Source organism: Staurois parvus, unplaced genomic scaffold (genome assembly GCF_062004578.1).
Source record: "Staurois parvus isolate SC_StPar_1 unplaced genomic scaffold, SC_StPar_1.0 ptg002264l, whole genome shotgun sequence".
Classification (NCBI taxonomy): domain Eukaryota; kingdom Metazoa; phylum Chordata; class Amphibia; order Anura; family Ranidae; genus Staurois; species Staurois parvus.
Genome location: NW_028320060.1, coordinates 68,827 through 86,638, shown reverse-complemented (window position 1 = coordinate 86,638; position 17,812 = coordinate 68,827). Strand labels below are relative to the sequence as shown.

The 17,812-nt window shown below is 46.7% G+C and overlaps 1 protein-coding gene across 1 annotated transcript in view; it reads left to right on the top strand.

Annotated features, from left to right (window-relative positions):
- ITFG1 (integrin alpha FG-GAP repeat containing 1) overlaps positions 1 to 17,812 on the top strand; it is a gene marked incomplete at its 5' end in the record, with an annotated part of 284,615 nt that overhangs the window by 225,547 nt on the left and 41,256 nt on the right. The window contains one exon of the mRNA XM_089665615.1: positions 4,415 to 4,497. Coding sequence (XP_089521741.1) covers positions 4,415 to 4,497 — 83 coding nt within the window. The remainder of the gene's footprint in view (positions 1 to 4,414; positions 4,498 to 17,812) is intronic.

Genomic DNA, 17,812 nt, shown 5'->3' with positions numbered 1-17,812 from the left:
TCTTCCACTGACAGCAATGATGGGCACTATTCCTCCCACTGATGCCAATGATGGGGCACTATTCCTCCCAGTGACACCAATGATGGGGCACTATTCCTCCCACTGATACCAATGATGGGGCACTATTCCTCCCACTGACACAAACAATGGGGCGCTGTTCTTCCGACTGATACAAATAATGGGGCACTGGTCTTACCACTGACACCAATGATGGGGCTCTATTCTTCCTACTGATGCCAATGATGGGGCACTATTCCTTCCACTGAAACCAATGATGGTGCATTATTCCTCCCACTGACACCAATGATGGGGCACTATTCCTCCCACTGACACCAGTGATGGGGCACTATTCCTCCCACTGACACCAGTGATGGTGCACTATTCCTCCCACCAGGGGTGGACTGACAACTCATGGGGCCCCCAGGCAATAGGGGATCATGGGACCCCTGTGTCCTTGCCCAAATTCAAAAAAGCCTATGAAAAAGGTACCAAGGGCATCTCATGGGGCCCCCTACTGACCCCGGACCCTCGGGCAGTACCTGAGTTTCCAAATGGTCAGTCCGCCCCTGCCTCCCACTGACAACAACGATGTGGCATTATTCCTCCCACTGACACCAATGATGGGGCACTATTCCTCCCACTGACAACAACGATGGGGCACTGTTCCTCCCACTGACACCAATGATGGGGCACTATTCCTCCCACTGACAACAACGATGGGGCACTATTCCTCCCACTGACAACAACGATGGGGCACTATTCTTCCCACTGACACCAATGATGGGGAACTATTCCTCCCACTGATACCAATGATGGGGCATTATTCCTCCCACTGACACCAATGATGGGGCACTATTCCTCCCACTGATACCAATGATGGGGCATTATTCCTCCCACTGATACCAATGATGGGGCACTATTCCTCCCACTGTCACTAATGATGGGGCACTATTCCTCCCACTGACACCAATGATGGGGCACTATTCTTCCCACTGTCACTAATGATGGGGCACTATTCCTCCCACTGACAACAACGATGGGGCACTATTCTTCCCACTGACACCAATGATGGGGAACTATTCCTCCCACTGATACCAATGATGGGGCATTATTCCTCCCACTGACACCAATGATGGGGCACTATTCCTCCCACTGATACCAATGATGGGGCATTATTCCTCCCACTGATACCAATGATGGGGCACTATTCCTCCCACTGTCACTAATGATGGGGCACTATTCCTCCCACTGACACCAATGATGGGGCACTATTCTTCCCACTGTCACTAATGATGGGGCACTATTCCTCCCACTGACACCAATGATGGGGCACTATAATCCTACTGACACCAATGATGGGGCACTATTCCTCCCACTGATACCAATGATGGGGCATTATTCCTCCCACTGATACCAATGATGGAGCACTATTCCTCTCACTGACACCAATGATGGGGCACTATTCCTCCAACTGATACCAATGATGGGGCACTATTCCTCCCACTGACACCAATGATGGGGCACTATTCCTTCCACTGACACCAATGATGGGGCACTATTCCTTCCACTGACACCAATGATGGGGCACTATTCCTCCCACTGATACCAATGATGGGGCACTATTCCTTCCACTGACACGAATGATGGGGCATTATTCCTCCCACTGACACCAATGATGGGGCACTATTCCTCCCACTGACACCAATTATGGGGCACTATTCTTCCCACTGTCACTAATGATGGGGCACTATTCCTCCCACTGACACCAATGATGGGGCACTATCATCCTACTGACACCAATGATGGGGCACTATTCCTCCCACTGATACCAATGATGGGGCATTATTCCTCCCACTGATACCAATGATGGAGCACTATTCCTCTCACTGACACCAATGATGGGGCACTATTCCTCCAACTGATACCAATGATGGGGCACTATTCCTCCCACTGACACCAATGATGGGGCACTATTCCTTCCACTGACACCAATGATGGGGCACTATTCCTTCCACTGACACCAATGATGGGGCACTATTCCTCCCACTGATACCAATGATGGGGCACTATTCCTTCCACTGACACCAATGATGGGGCACTATTCCTTCCACTGACACGAATGATGGGGCACTATTCCTTCCACTGACACCAATGATGGGGCACTATTCCTTCCACTGACACCAATGATGGGGCACTATTCCTCCCACTGATACCAATGATGGGGCACTATTCCTTCCACTGACACCAGTGATGGGGCACTATTCCTTCCACTGACACCAATGATGGGGCACTATTCCTTCCACTGACACCAATGATGGGGCACTATTCCTCCCACTGACACCAATGATGGGGCACTATTCCTTCCACTGATACCAATGATGGGGCACTATTCCTCCCACTGACACCAATGATGGGGCACTATTCCTCCCACTGATACCAATGATGGGGCACTATTCCTCCCACTGACACCAATGATGGGGCACTATTCCTCCCACTGATACCAATGATGGGGCACTATTCCTCCCACTGATACCAATGATGGGGCACTATTCCTTCCACTGACACCAATGATGGGGCACTATTCCTCCTACTGACCAAAGGGAATATGCCATTTTCTTACTCCCATTGGCCACCAAGCCTGAGAAATTGCTTATTTTCACTGATGCCTAAAAGACAGTAAATTAGACCTTTATTTAGAGAGTTTGGAGACCCCCTGCTCTAGAATGAATATATAGAATTTTTATATATATCATTTTTTTCTTGTTTTCATGCTATCTGTGATGTCTGTTGAAATGTTTAGAGATAAAGAAGAGCTTTAGATAGACAGATATGCAGCAAAGATCTGCAAAAGAATAGCAACCCATAAACAGCCAATGGAAAGTCATCCCTGCAGCCAGTGGAAAGTCATGACTGCAGCCAATGGAAAGTCATCCCTGCAGCCAGTGGAAAGTCATGACTGCAGCCAGTGGAAAGTCATGACTGCAGCCAGTGGAAAGTCATGACTGCAGCCAATGGAAAGTCATCCCTGCAGCCAATGGAAAGTCATGACTGCAGCCAATGGAATGTCATCCCTGCAGCCAAGGGAAAGTCATCCCTGCAGCCATTAGAAAGTCATCCCTGCAGCCATTAGAAAGTCATCCCTGCAGCCATTGGAAAGTCATCCCTGCAGCCTGTGGAAAGTCATGACTGCAGCCAATGGAACGTCAAGACTGCAGCCAATGGAAAGTCAAGACTGCAGCCAATGGAAAGTCATCCCTGCAGCCAATGAAAAGTCATCCCTGCAGCCAATGGAAAGTCATCCCTGCAGCCAGTGGAAAGTCATCCCTGCAGCCAATGGAAAGTCAAGACTGCAGCCAATGGAACGTCAAGACCGCAGCCAATGGAAAGTCATCCCTGCAGCCAATGGAAAGTCATCCCTGCAGCCAATGGAAAGTCATCCCTGCAGCCAATGGAAAGTCATCCCTGCAGCCAATGGAAAGTCATCCCTGCAGCCAATGGAAAGTCATCCCTGCAGCCAATGGAAAGTCATCCCTGCAGCCAATGGAAAGTCATCCCTGCAGCCAATGGAAACTCATCCCTGCAGCCAATGGAAAGTCATCCCTGCAGCCTAGGGAAAGTCATGACTGCAGCCAGTGGAAAGTCATCCCTGTAGCCAATGGAAAGTGATTACCGCAGCCAATGGAAAGTCATCCCTGCAGCCAATGGAAAGTCATCCCTGGAACCAATGGAAAGTGCTTACTGCAGCCAGTGGAAAGTCATCTCTGCAGCCAATGGAAAGTCATCTCTGCAGCCAATGGAAAGTCATCCCTGCAGCCAATGGAAAGTCAAGACTGCAGCCAATGGAAAGTCATCTCTGCAGCCAATGGAAAGTCATCCCTGCAGCCAATGGAAAGTCATCCCTGTAGCCAATGGAAAGTGATTACTGCAGCCAATGGAAAGTCATCCCTGCAGCCAATGGAAAGTCATCCCTGCAGCCAATGGAAAGTCATCCCTGCATCCAAGGGAAAGTCATGACTGCAGCCAATAGAAAGTCATCACTTGATTTTTCTGCAGGGAAGTATAGTCTGGATGTTAGGGGTGGCCATCCCTTCCCCTGGTTCATTGTGAAGGCCCGGGCTGAGTCATGTCTGCAGACAGGGAGTGTTTTGTGAACGCCTTTGTTCATTAGTCTGCTTTATAATTGGGGCCATGCTGTGCTGTGCCTGATAAATCTACTTAGTCATCCATCATTAGACATGACTAACATTTCCTAATGAATCATCTAAATGGCCAGTGAAAAGTCCGATTACATCCCGCTCTTAAAATTGAATCTGCTTCCATTGTAGCGCTGTACTATTGTCGATTGCTGGTCGCTCTGCTCCGCAGGGATATCTGCATAGTTTCCATTATTCGCGTGTTGGTTTCTCTTTTTCAGCAAATGAGACGACAGGAATGGACGGCAATCATTCCGAATTCCCAGCTCATTGTCATTCCGTACCCCCACCAACAGCCTAAAAGGTAAGAACATTCTAAGAACAAAGTATGGACATGTAGCTCATTATTATTTATTGTTGTTTTTGTTCTTTTCTTTTCTTTTTTTGTTGAATCAGCTACACATTACCGCTAACCGTTTGGAAAGCGTTAACCATCATTGCTGAATATCCCATTCCAAGGCCAATAATATGGAGATGTCCCACTATATACACTCTCCCGGACCCCGCATTCACTATATCCGCTCTCCCGGACCCCGCATTCACTATATCCGCTCTCCCCGGACCCCGCATTCACTATATCCGCTCTCCCGGACCCCGCATTCACTATATCCGCTCTCCCCGGACCCCGCATTCACTATATCCGCTCTCCCCGGACCCTACATTCACTATATCCGCTCTCCCGGACCCCGCATTCATTATATCTGCTCTCCCCGGACCCCACATTCACTATATCCGCTCTCCCCGGACCCCACATTCACTATATCCGCTCTCCCCGGACCCTGCATTCACTATATCCGCTTTCCCCAGACCCCGCATTCACTATATCCGCTTTCCCCAGACCCCGCATTCACTATATCCGCTCTCCCGGACCCTGCATTCACTATATCCGCTCTCCCCGGACCCGGCATTCACTATATCCGCTCTCCCCGGACCCGGCATTCACTATATCCTCTCTCCCCGGACCCTGCATTCACTATATCCGCTTTCCCCAGACCCTGCATTCACTATATCCGCTCTCCCCGGACCCCACATTCACTATATCCGCTCTCCCCGGACCCTGCATTCACTATATCCGCTTTCCCCAGACCCCGCATTCACTATATCCGCTTTCCCCAGACCCTGCATTCACTATATACGCTCTCCTGGACCCTGCATTCACTATATCCGCTCTCCCCGGACCCGGCATTCACTATATCCGCTCTCCCCGGACCCTGCATTCACTATATCCGCTTTCCCCGGACCCTGCATTCACTATATCCGCTCTCCCCGGACCCCACATTCACTATATCCGCTCTCCCCGGACCCTGCATTCACTATATCCACTCTCCCCGGACCCTGCATTCACTATATCCGCTCTCCCCGGACCCTGCATTCACTATATCCGCTTTCCCCAGACCCCGCATTCACTATATCCGCTTTCCCCGACCCCGCATTCACTATATACGCTCTCCCGGACCCTGCATTCACTATATACGCTCTCCCGGACCCTGCATTCACAATATTTCGTCTCCCCAGACCCTGCATTCACTATATCCGCTCTCCCCGGACCCTGCATTCACTATATCCGCTTTCCCCAGACCCCGCATTCACTATATCCGCTTTCCCCGACCCTGCATTCACTAAATACGCTCTCCCGGACCCTGCATTCACTATATACGCTCTCCCCGGACCCCGCATTCACTATATCCGCTCTCCCCGGACCCCACGTTCACTATATCCGCTCTCCCCGGACTCCGCGTTCACTATATCCGCTCTCCCCGGACCCTGAATTCACTATATCTGGTCTCCCCGGACCCCGCATTCACTATATCCACTCTCCATGGACCCTGCATTCATTATATCCGCTCTCCCGGACCCTGCATTCATTATATCCGCTCTCCCGGACCCTGCATTCATTATATCCGCTCTCCCACAGTACAAAGAACATGGAAATGCGATTATTTTAGTAAATATAAACTGCTAAATACCTTTTCTCATCAGAAATTAGAGCAGTCGTGTGACTTCAGCAGAGCACTGGTTAAAGCTTGTAGGAGGAGTTTTCATTCTGCTCTAGGAATGTTTGGACAGTGCTGATTGGCCCTGTGCTGATCACATGCACTCTCCCAAGAAAAGAAAAACTTATCTAGCAATACACACTAAACTAAGCATGTGCATGTGGCTATGGGTTCAGTCCGTCTTATCAGGAGATAAGACATGGACATTTGAACAAGAGGAGGAGCAGAGTAGACAGGATCAAACGACCTTTACACACAATGCAGAGGATTAACTCCTTAGGTTCCACAGTGAGTATAACAAGCATGCTTTACTTCATCTACAGACTGATTGGACTGTTGTGGGTTTAGTAACACTTTAATAGCAGTTGGCAGCAAAGAGGAGGTCAGAACTCCTCCTACAGATCCTGCACTTCACCGTGCAGCTGCAGCTCCGCCTCCCTTGTCTCCGCGTTCAGTAGACTCTAGCAGCTGGCTCCAGCGCTTTTGTGGTCCCCCTACAGACCCTGCATTTTCTTCTTCCCAGCTCCACCCATAGCTTCTTCTCAGCAGTATAAACTAAGAGGGGTGCACTGTGATGTAAGGGTGGGTGGGGGACTCTTGATTTCTGATGGTGGGGGGCTCTTGATATCTAATGTAGGAAGGAATGGGATTCTCTGGACATCTAGTCTTACAGATACAACCACCCCTTTCAGGGCAACCATTATTCTGATGTGGCCGGCAATGAAATTGAGTTTGACAACCCTGTCGTAAAAGAAAACTAACGTCTTGAGAAAGAACTTGGATGCAATGAAAGGAAGAGTACTTTAACAGACGTTTCCTCAATATTTAAAGTGGTGGTAAAGGATTAAGGTTTTTTACCTCCTGTGTGAACCCCCCCCCCCCCCCAACACTTATCTGAGCCCCGTCCCGATCCAGCAATGTCCACGAGAGCCTCAGTTCTCCGGGGTCTCTCACGCCTGATTGGTTGAGGCAGCAGCAGGAGCTGCTCGTGAGGCAGTCCGGAGAGGGGAGCAGGCAGGACCTACCCATGGCTCTGTGTGTGAATGGTCCCTTGGCTCGGGAGCGCGCCTGCTTGGTTGCCCCCATAGCAGGCTGCTTGCTGTGGGGCACCTGACAGAAGGGAGGGGCCAGGAGCATGGAACCCAAGAAGAGGAGGATCCGGGCTGCTCTGTGCAAAACCATTACACAGAGCAGGTAAGGATAATTTATTTATTTCAGGTACTTATATAGTGCTGTCCATTTATGCAGCGCTTTACATATATATTGTACATTCACATCAGTCCCTAACCCTCAAGGGATGTACAATCTAAGGTCCCTAACCCTCAAGGGGCGTACAATCTAAGGTCCCTAACCCTCAAGGGGTGTACAATCTAAGGTCCCTAACCCTCAAGGGGTGTACAATCTAAGGTCCCTAACCCTCAAGGGGCCTACAAGGTCCCTAACCCTCAAGGTGCGTACAATCTAAGGTCCCTAACCCTCAAGGAGCGTACAATCTAAGGTCCCTAACCCTCAAGGGGAGTACAATCTAAGGTCCCTAACCCTCAAGGAGCGTACAATCTAAGGTCCCTAACCCTCAAGGAGCGTACAATCTAAGGTCCCTAACCCTCAAGGGGTGTACAATCTAAGGTCCCTAACCCTCAAGGGGAGTACAATCTAAGGTCCCTAACCCTCAAGGAGCGTACAATCTAAGGTCCCTAACCCTCAAGGAGCGTACAATCTAAGGTCCCTAACCCTCAAGGGGTGTACAATCTAAGGTCCCTAACCCTCAAGGAGCGTACAATCTAAGGTCCCTAACCCTCAAGGGGTGTACAATCTAAGGTCCCTAACCCTCAAGGAGCGTACAATCTAAGGTCCCTAACCCTCAAGGAGCGTACAATCTACGGTCTCTAACCCTCAAGGGGCGTACAATCTAAGGTCCCTAACCCTCAAGGGGCGTACAATCTAAGGTCCCTAACTCATACATACACTCATACATACACTCATTCATACATACACATACTAGGGACAATTTAGACAGGAGCCAATTAACCTCCCAGCATGTCTTTGGAGTGTGGGAGGAAACCGGAGTACCCGGAGGAAACCCGCACAGGGAGAACATGCAAACTCCAGGCAGGTGGTGCCGTGGCTGGGATTTGAACCAACAACTCTAGTACTGCCAGGCGGAAGTGCTAACCATTTAGCCACTGTGCTGCCCCAATATAACATGTTAGTTGTTTGTTGTTTTTTTTTTTTAAGAAATGCTTACAAACACAATATTCACCTTTCTACTGCCAGCTTGCTTAGATCTCACTTTTTCCTCTAAGAAATTGATATGAGATTAAAGTGATAATAAAGTCTTCTTTTTTTGTTGTTTTTTGGGGTTTTTTTTTTTTTTTAAATAAGACTTTAGTATCGCTGTAATCTCATCTCAATTTCTTAGAGGAAGAAGTCAGATCTAATCAAGCTGGCAGCTGGTGGTAGAAAGGTAAATATTGTGTTTGTAAGGATTTCTTAAAAAAAAAAAAAAAAAACAAGTACACATATAAAAACGGTAAAGGTTGTGAGCATCTGATCGCATGCACAAGGGAGTTCCAGAGAAGGTGAAAAGCACAAGAGGAGTCCTGAACTCTCAATAGTGTTGCCCATGAAGAAACACAAAGTCTGTATTTGAAGCAAATGTTCCAGACTAAAGCAGAGTGACAAATTGTTTAGAACTTTTTGTGTTCGAAGTTAGTTTCTGCAGAAGAAGGGGGGGGGGCAGTGGAGGACTTGAAAGAAAAGAGCTAAAGAGACCAGCTGCTCTGCTTGCTGCTTTTATGATGCTGCTGTTTGGCATGCACCCAGACATAGAAGAGTTCATCAGTATTTATTGTCATCGTTGAGGCTTGCGTCTGTCTCTTTCCCCTGGCATCTCTTCTTCCTGGAACTTGGTGCTATCTCTTCAAATGTATCTTCGTTAATAAGCGTCTATTGATTTTCCTCTCCAGCGTGGTCCAAGTTATTTTGGGAATCTGAAGGGAGGCCTGGAGTCAGAACCTTGGCTGTTAGCACGTAAATCTCTATCATAATGCAGGACAGTTTAGCCACTCGTGCTATTGTCTGTGGAAAATGCTTCGGCTTGACTCGTTAAATGCAGCAATTAATGAACACAAGTGGTACTGACACCATTACGGCCGCCACTGAAGATTTGTGCCCTCCAGTTTGTATGCTGTATACCTTAATAACAAAAGCAGCAGAGCTCAGGATGCATGAAGGTGAGCTCCTCGATGTGCTGCTGCTTTTTCATCATCCAATCAACAGGTTACAGGTGTGTTTTAGGGCTCATGTACACTGCAGCTGATAAACTGACATTCAGGAGCTTTTCTGCGTTTTTTTTCAGCAGCCCCTGAACTCACCCTAATGTTCTCCTATGTGTCCGTGTACACATCGTCCTTTACAGGCATTTGAGTTTAGTCGGTTTTTTTGAACGCAGAAAACTTGCGTTCAGCAGTCGATTTTATCAGTGTTTCAAACGCTTGTAAACGCGGCTAAAAGTGTTTATAAGCATGTGCTTTGAAATTTTTTTTCAAATCTTCCACTTCCCGATGCTGTCCAGAGCCTTTTTTCATCATGAAAAATGCATGCAAAGCGTTTTCAAGGTACTCAGATGGACAAAACACTGAACACAGGATGTTCCTACCAAGCTTGTCACACATTGTAATGACCATTCACACCTCAGACCTCTCCCACCCTTGGAAACAAAAGATATGTTAATGAACATTCACACCTCAGACCTCTCCCATCCTTGGAAACAAAAGATATGTTAATGACCATTCACACCTCAGACCTCTCCCACCCTTGGAAACAAAAGATATGTTAATGACCATTCACACCTCAGACCTCTCCCATCCTTGGAAACAAAAGATATGTTAATGCCCATTCACACCTCAGACTTCTCCCACCCTTGGAAACAAAAGATATGTTAATGACCAATTCACACCTCAGACCTCTCCCACCCTTGGAAACAAAAGATATGTTAATGACCAATTCACACCTCAGACCTCTCCCACCCTTGGAAACAAAAGATATGTTAATGACCATTCACACCTCAGATCTTTTCCACCCTTGGAAACAAAAGATATGTTAATGACCATTCACACCTCAGACCTCTCCCATCCTTGGAAACAAAAGATATGTTAATGGCCATTAACACCTCAGACCTCTTCCACCCTTGGAAACAAAAGATATGCAATGACAATTCATACCTCAGACCTCTCCCCTCCTTGGACACAAAAGATATGTTAATGCCCATTCACACCTCAGACCTCTCCCACCCTTTGAAACAAAAGATATTTAATTACCATTCACACCTCAGACCTCTCCCATCCTTGGAAACAAAAGATATGTTAATGACCATTCACACCTCAGACCTCTCCCACCCTTGGAAACCAAAGATATTTTAATGACCATTCACACCTCAGACCTCTCCCACCCTTGGAAACAAAAGATATGTTAATGGCCATTCACACCTCAGACCTCTCCCTTCCTTGAAAACAAAATATATGTTAATGACCATTCACACTTCAGACTTCTCCCATCCTTGGAAACCAAAGAAATGTTAATGAGCAACTCACACCTAAGCTAATTTCAACACATACTACCGTCCCTGCTTCTGCTCTCTGTATTTCTATGAAACATTCTGAAATAGTTCCTAATTTAGCACTTTTCAGTGCATTCTGGGAGTTTCTGTGCTTATCTTTAAAAAACGCACATAAACGCGTTATGTAAACGCGGTGAAACAAACGTTTTTTAACCTACGTTTTCCAGCAGTCATTTTCCATCGTTCAGAAGCGTCCAGTGTACATGGGACCTTCGTGTGTTTACTTGACCAAGCTGTGCTGCTGCTTCAGTGGAAGTCAAGGACTAGCTGAAACCGTTGTTGAGCCAAAGCTAGGGAATGCCTGCTATTACCTTTGGTTGAGGGTTAGAAGCTCTGTCTGGTTTTCATGATTTTCTCCATTAGGGAGATTCTTCCTTCTTGTTTTACAGATATAACAGTGAGGTCCCCCCATGCGCAGTTATCCATGGAAGAAGTGCCCACTTTAGGAGATCTCCTCTGACAACACACTGCTTCGGGGACCATTCTACAATTTGGGATTTTAAATCACTTCAGGGACAACACACCAGGGCAAAGAGTACATTTATCTCCTGAGCAGGGTTTCTTGACTACGGTTTAGTCTTCTCAATCTTCTCTGGAAGGCTAAACTTTAAAAAAAAGTTTTGACTGGCTTTTCACTTCAGCAAGGAAGCCCATTTGAGGTTGCTTTCACTTGCATATCTTTGAATCTACTGGCCAACAAGGAACTGGTAGGTAGAACGTACCCTCACCGGTACACCCGTTCAATTGCTTGGTAACACAAATTGCTGATCAGCCAATCACATGGCAGCAACGCAATGCATTTAAGCATCAAGACGTGAAGACGACTTGCTAAAGTTCACACCGGGCATCAGAATGGCAAAGAAGGCTTTAAGTGACTTTGAACATGGCATGGTTGTTGGTGCCAGACGGGCTGGTCTGAGAATTTCAAACACAGCGGATCTACTGGGATTTTCAGGCACAACCAGAAAGCCAGCTCCATAAAGACATAGTAACCATTTGTACTGACTGGCCTCTTTATTAGATCCACCTTGATAGTACCGGGTTGGACCCCCTTTTGCCTTAAGATCTGCCTTAATTCTTCTTGGCAAAGATTCAACAAGGTTTTGGAAGCGTTCCTCAGAGATTTTGGTCCGTATTGACCTGAGTTACTGTTGCTTTTCTATCATCTCAAACCAGTCTGCCCATTCTCCTCTGACATCAACAAGGCATTTTTGTCCACACAACTGACACTCACTGGATATTTTCTCTTTCTTGGACCATTCTATGTAAACCCTAGAGATGGCTGTCCGTGAAAATCCCAGTAGATCAGCAGTTTTTGAAATACTCAGACTGGCCCGTCTGGCACCAACAACCATGCCACGTTCACAGTCACTTAAATCCCCATTCTGATGCTTGGTTTGAACTTCAGCAAGTCATCTTCTCCACGTCTAGATGCCTAAATGCATTGAGTTGCTGCCATGTGATTGGCTGATTAGCAATTTGTGTTACCAAGCAATTGAACAGGCGTACCTAATAAAGTGGCCGGTGAGTGTATAGCTTTGGGTACCGCTCTAGATAGACATTCAAAGCTTCATTGACTCCCACTGTGAGGTGGAGGAAGAGCTTGTTCAGGCTCTGTGTACACACATGAAAGGAAAAAGTTAAACCGCTGCATTCCAGCTCAGCCCAAGTATGATCAATGCATTTGGCTTCAGCTTGGCTCTGTCCAAGCCACACCTCCAACGCATTTCGACTCACCCGCAGGGCTTAGTCATGGAGGTGGGGATCCATAAAGACTTAGCTTGATGAGCTTAGATTGCCAGAACTCAAGTCACCTACACAGAGCCCTGAATATCTTTGGGAAGAAATGGAACGCTGATCTTTTCACCCAACATCAGTACCTGACCTCAACGATGCTCTTTTGGCTAATTGGGAACAAATTCCCACAAACACTCAAAAATCTTGTGGAAAGCCTTCCCTTCCCTGGTACACACTTACAGAGGAGGGGGCAATTCCATATCAATGCTCATGGTTTTGAAATAGGTTGTCCAGCAAGCTCATATTAGTGTGACGGATAGTACATTGGCTAAATGGTTAACACTTCCACCTGGCAGTACTCGGGTCGTTGGTTCGAATCCCAACCACAGCACCACCTGCCTGGAGTTTGCATGTTCTCCCTGTGCCTGCACGGGTTTCTGTCGGGTACTCCAGTTTCCTCCCACATTCCAAAGACATGCTGGTAGGCAGCGGCGGACTGACCATTTGGAAAATCGGCACTGCCCGAGGGCTCGGGGTCAGTAGGGGGCCCCATGAGATTCACCTGGTACCTTTTTCATAGGCTTTTTTGAGTTTGGGCAAGGACACGGGCCCCATGATCCCCTATTGCCCCGGGGCCCCATGATCCCCTATTGCCCCGGGGCCCCATGATCCCCTATTGCCCCGGGGCCCCATGATCCCCTATTGTCCGGGGGCCCCATGAGTTGTCAGTCCACCACTGCTGGTAGGTTCACTGAATCCTGTCTAAATTGTCCCTAGTATGTGTATGTATGAATGTGAGTTAGGGACCTTAGATTGTACGCCCCTTGAGGGTTAGGGACCTTAGATTGTACACCCCTTGAGGGTTAGGGACCTTAGATTGTACACCCCTTGAGGGTTAGGGACCTTAGATTGTACGCCCCTTGAGGGTTAGGGACCTTAGATTGTACACCCCTTGAGGGTTAGGGACCTTAGATTGTACGCCCCTTGAGGGTTAGGGACCTTAGATTGTACACCCCTTGAGGGTTAGGGACCTTAGATTGTACGCCCCTTGAGGGTTAGGGACCTTAGATTGTACACCCCTTGAGGGTTAGGGACTGATGTGAATGTACAATATATATGTAAAGCGCTGCGTAAATTGACGGCGCTATAGAAGTACCTGAAATTAATGGTCAGGTCTTCACAATTTTTTTTTTCTGCCACACAATATATCTGAAAACTTTATCAAGATTTTAGCCTCCTCTTAAGACATACCAAATGGTTTCACAAAAAGTAAAAGTAATTTAAACCTGGTGTAGCGTGTTTCTGCATCTCCACAGTGCGGGTCAGATAACAGAGTCTTATGCGGTTCACGCTCTGGATGTTTGAATTAACTGTTGTCTGCCTTGTGGGGAAGCGTATCGTATAGAATTTTATCCTTGGCACTTTCGGAGGGGCCAGGTCCAGAAACATCGTGGGGGAAAACATTCACACAAATATATATATATATAAATACTAACCACAGCTTACAAAGCCATCCACAACACTGCCCCCAGCTACATCACCAACCTCACCCACAGATACCACCCAAATCGCCCACTCCGCTCCTCCCATGATATCTTCCTCTTTAGCTCCCTCACCAGCTCCTCCCACGCTCGCCTCCAGGACTTCTCCAGAGCCTCTCCCATCCTCTGGAACTCCCTACCACAGTATGTCCTGTCAGCCCCCACCCTGTCTGCCTTTAGGCGATCTTTGAAAACTCACTTATTCAGGGAAGCCTACCCCACCTCCACCTAAGTACTGTACTTGACTCACCTCCACCAGATCATCCCCCGCAGCTATCACCTTTTGTATCCCCTCCCCCTTCCTTTAGATTGTAAGCTCCACGAGCCGGGCCCTCCTATTCCTTCTGTACTGAAATGTATTGTAATTGTACTGTCTCCCTCATTATTATTATTATACAGTATTTATATAGCGCCAGAAAGGTTTGCTCAGCGCTGTACATTATAGTGGGGGACAGAACATGAGAGAATAGAGTAACAAAACAATACACGAGGGGTTCGAGGGCCCTGCTCTTTCCAGCTTACAATCTAGGAGATATTGTAAAGTGCTGAGCAAACTGTTGGCACTATATAAATCCTGTATAATAATATATATATATATATATATATATATATATATATATATATGTATGTATATAAAAATATATATACAGTTGTGTTCATTATAATAGCAGTGTGTTGAAAAAAGTGACTAAAGCTGAAAATCCTTCTAATAGCTTTTATTTCCATCCACACAAATGCATTGGGAACACGACACATTCTATTCCAAATCACAACATGAAGAAAAATACATCAAATTTGTGTTGTTCCTCTAAAAAAATGGAAGAAAAGTGAATATTAGACGGTTCAAAAAAATCGCAGTGTTTGTATTCTTCTTTACAAACTCAAACATTCACTATATAAACTGAGAAATGTTTGAAGATTTTGCTTTCCTTTGAATGACTTCATGAATATTTGGTTGTAGTCGCACTGTTTCTGAGAACTGCTGCACATCTGTGTTGCATGGAGTCCCCCAACTTCTGGCCCCTGTGATCAGGTATTCCAGCCCAGGATGATTGGACCACATTCCACAGTTCTTCTCTATTTCTTGGTTTTGCCTCAGAAACGGCATTTTTGATGTCACCCCACAAGTTTTCTATTGGATGAAGATCCGGGGATTGGGCTGGCCACTCCATAACGTCCATCTTGTTGGTCTGGAACCAAGATGTTGCACGTTTATTGGTGTGTTTGGGATCGTTGTCTTGTTGGAACACCCATTTCAAGGGCATTTCCTCTTCAGCATAAGGCAGCGTGACCTCTTCAAGTATTCTGATGTATTCAACCTGATCCATGATCCCTGGTATGCGATAAATAGGCCCAACACCGTAGTATGAGAAACATCCCCATATCATGATGCTTGCACCACCATGCTTCACTGTCTTCACAGTGTACTGTGGCTTGAATTCAGTGTTTGGGGGTCGTCTGACAAACTCTCTCCGCCCACTAGACCCAAAAAGAACAATCTTACTGTCATCAGTCCACAAAATGTTGCTCCATTTCTCTTTAGGCCGGTCAATGTGCTCTTTGGCAGATTGTAACCTCTTCAGCGCGTCTTTTTTCCAACAGTGGGACTTTGCGGGGACTTCTTGCAGATAGCTTGGCTTCACATAGGCGTCTTCTAATTGTAACAGTCCTCACAGGGAACGTCACACCTTCTTTCATCTTCCTGGAGCTGATTGTTGGCTGAGTCCGCACCATTTTGGCTATTCTTCCATCCATTCCAATGGTAGTTTTTCGCTTTCTTCCACGTCTTTCAGGTTTTGGTTGCCATTTTAAAGCATTTGCCATCATTTTAGCTGAGCAGCCGATCATTTTCTGCACTTCTTTATATGTTTTCCCCTCTCCAATCAACTTTTTAATCAAGGTACGCTGTTCTTCTGAACAATGTCTGGAACGACCCATTTTCCTCGGAATTTCAGAGAGAAATGCACTGTAACCAGCATGTCCAACATTTGCTGCCTTCCTTCCTTAAATAAGGGCAATAATTGCCACCTGTTTTTCAAAGAATGAATGACCTCACTAATAGAACTCCACACTGCTATTATTTTGAACACGTCCCTTTCAATGAGTGATTCAGTGACACAGAATCGGCAGCATGCATGTCATGACTGTGGGGTCTGTTGGATTTCTATTACTCTACTACACCTGCTAGGAAATTATCTGCCATGTAGAAATATCATTTCTACCAAAAACAGTGATTGATCCGGTTAGTGATGTCTGACTGCTATTATTTTGAACACAACTGTATATACACACACACACATATATATGTATATATATATATATATAGATAGATATACACACACACTGGAGAGGTCGGCATGTGAAATAACTTCTGTGAATCGGACCTATCACAAGTACATCTGGATTACCCAGAATAACATATGGCTACAAGATTATACCTTGCACTGTTCTGCAATCACAGCAGAATTGCGGGTGCTGGGCTCGGGCTTTGTGCAGACCTCTCTTCCACATAATAAGCAGTTATGGAAAAGCTCTAAACAATGACGATTCGGAGAGAGCCGCCCGGCCAGCCAACGGTTAACCCCGTATTTCCCAGTCAAGTGACTTGGCCAAAACACTTAACGTAAATCCATTATTTCAACCATCCATGTCTATTATGGATCAAAAACGTGACAAAAACTAGAAAACGTAGGGGCTGCGTATGGCCCAAATGTCATACCTAAACAGGACTGAACCAACATAAAGAACAATGTTTGCAGGATGCAGCAGAGGCTTTCCCTGTTGTAACAATAGCCATGACAATCAACAATATGGAAGATAATTGGGACTTTTTCGGCGCTACCTGAACTAGCAACATTAACCACTTCATGTCCAGACACTGTTACCCCCTTCCTGTCCAGGCCACTTTTCAGCTTTCAGCGCTGAAAAAAAATGAAAAAGAAAACACGTGAACATGTATTTCTATAGAACTCTTCACATTGATACATTGCGGGTCCGTTTTGCTTTTTTTTTTTTGCATTTTTGGTGTAGGTTTGTTGCAGTAAAAAAAAAAAAGCAGGAAAAATGCACCCACGTTACGTTTTTTGGTGTGGTTTTTGAGTCGTGTCCTGTAAAAAAAAACAAAAAAACGCACCACAAACGTGGCAAAAATGAATCAACATGAAAGTAGCCTTAACCACTTCCAGTCCGGACACTTTTACCCCCTTCCAGTCCGGACACTTTTACCCCCTTCCAGTCCGGACACTTTCCCCCCCTTCCAGTCCGGACACTTTCCCCCCCTTCCAGTCCGGACACTTTCCCCCCCTTCCAGTCCGGACACTTTCCCCCCCTTCCAGTCCGGACACTTTCCCCCCCTTCCAGTCCAGACACTTTCCAGTCCGGACACTTGCACCCCCTTCCAGTCCGGACACTTTCCCCCCCTTCCAGTCCGGACACTTTCCCCCCCTTCCAGTCCGGACACTTTCACCCCCTTCCAGTCCGGACACTTTCCCCCCCTTCCAGTCCGGACACTTTCCCCCCCTTCCAGTCCGGACACTTTCCCCCCCTTCCTGTCTGGACACTTTCCCCCCCTTCCAGTCTGGACACTTTCCCCCCCTTCCTGTCCAGGTCAATTTTCAGCTTTCAGCGCTATCACACTTTGAATGACAATTGCGCGGTCATGCAACACTGTAACCATATGAATTTTTTAGCATTTTTTTGAGACAGATAAAACTTTATTTTGGTGGTACT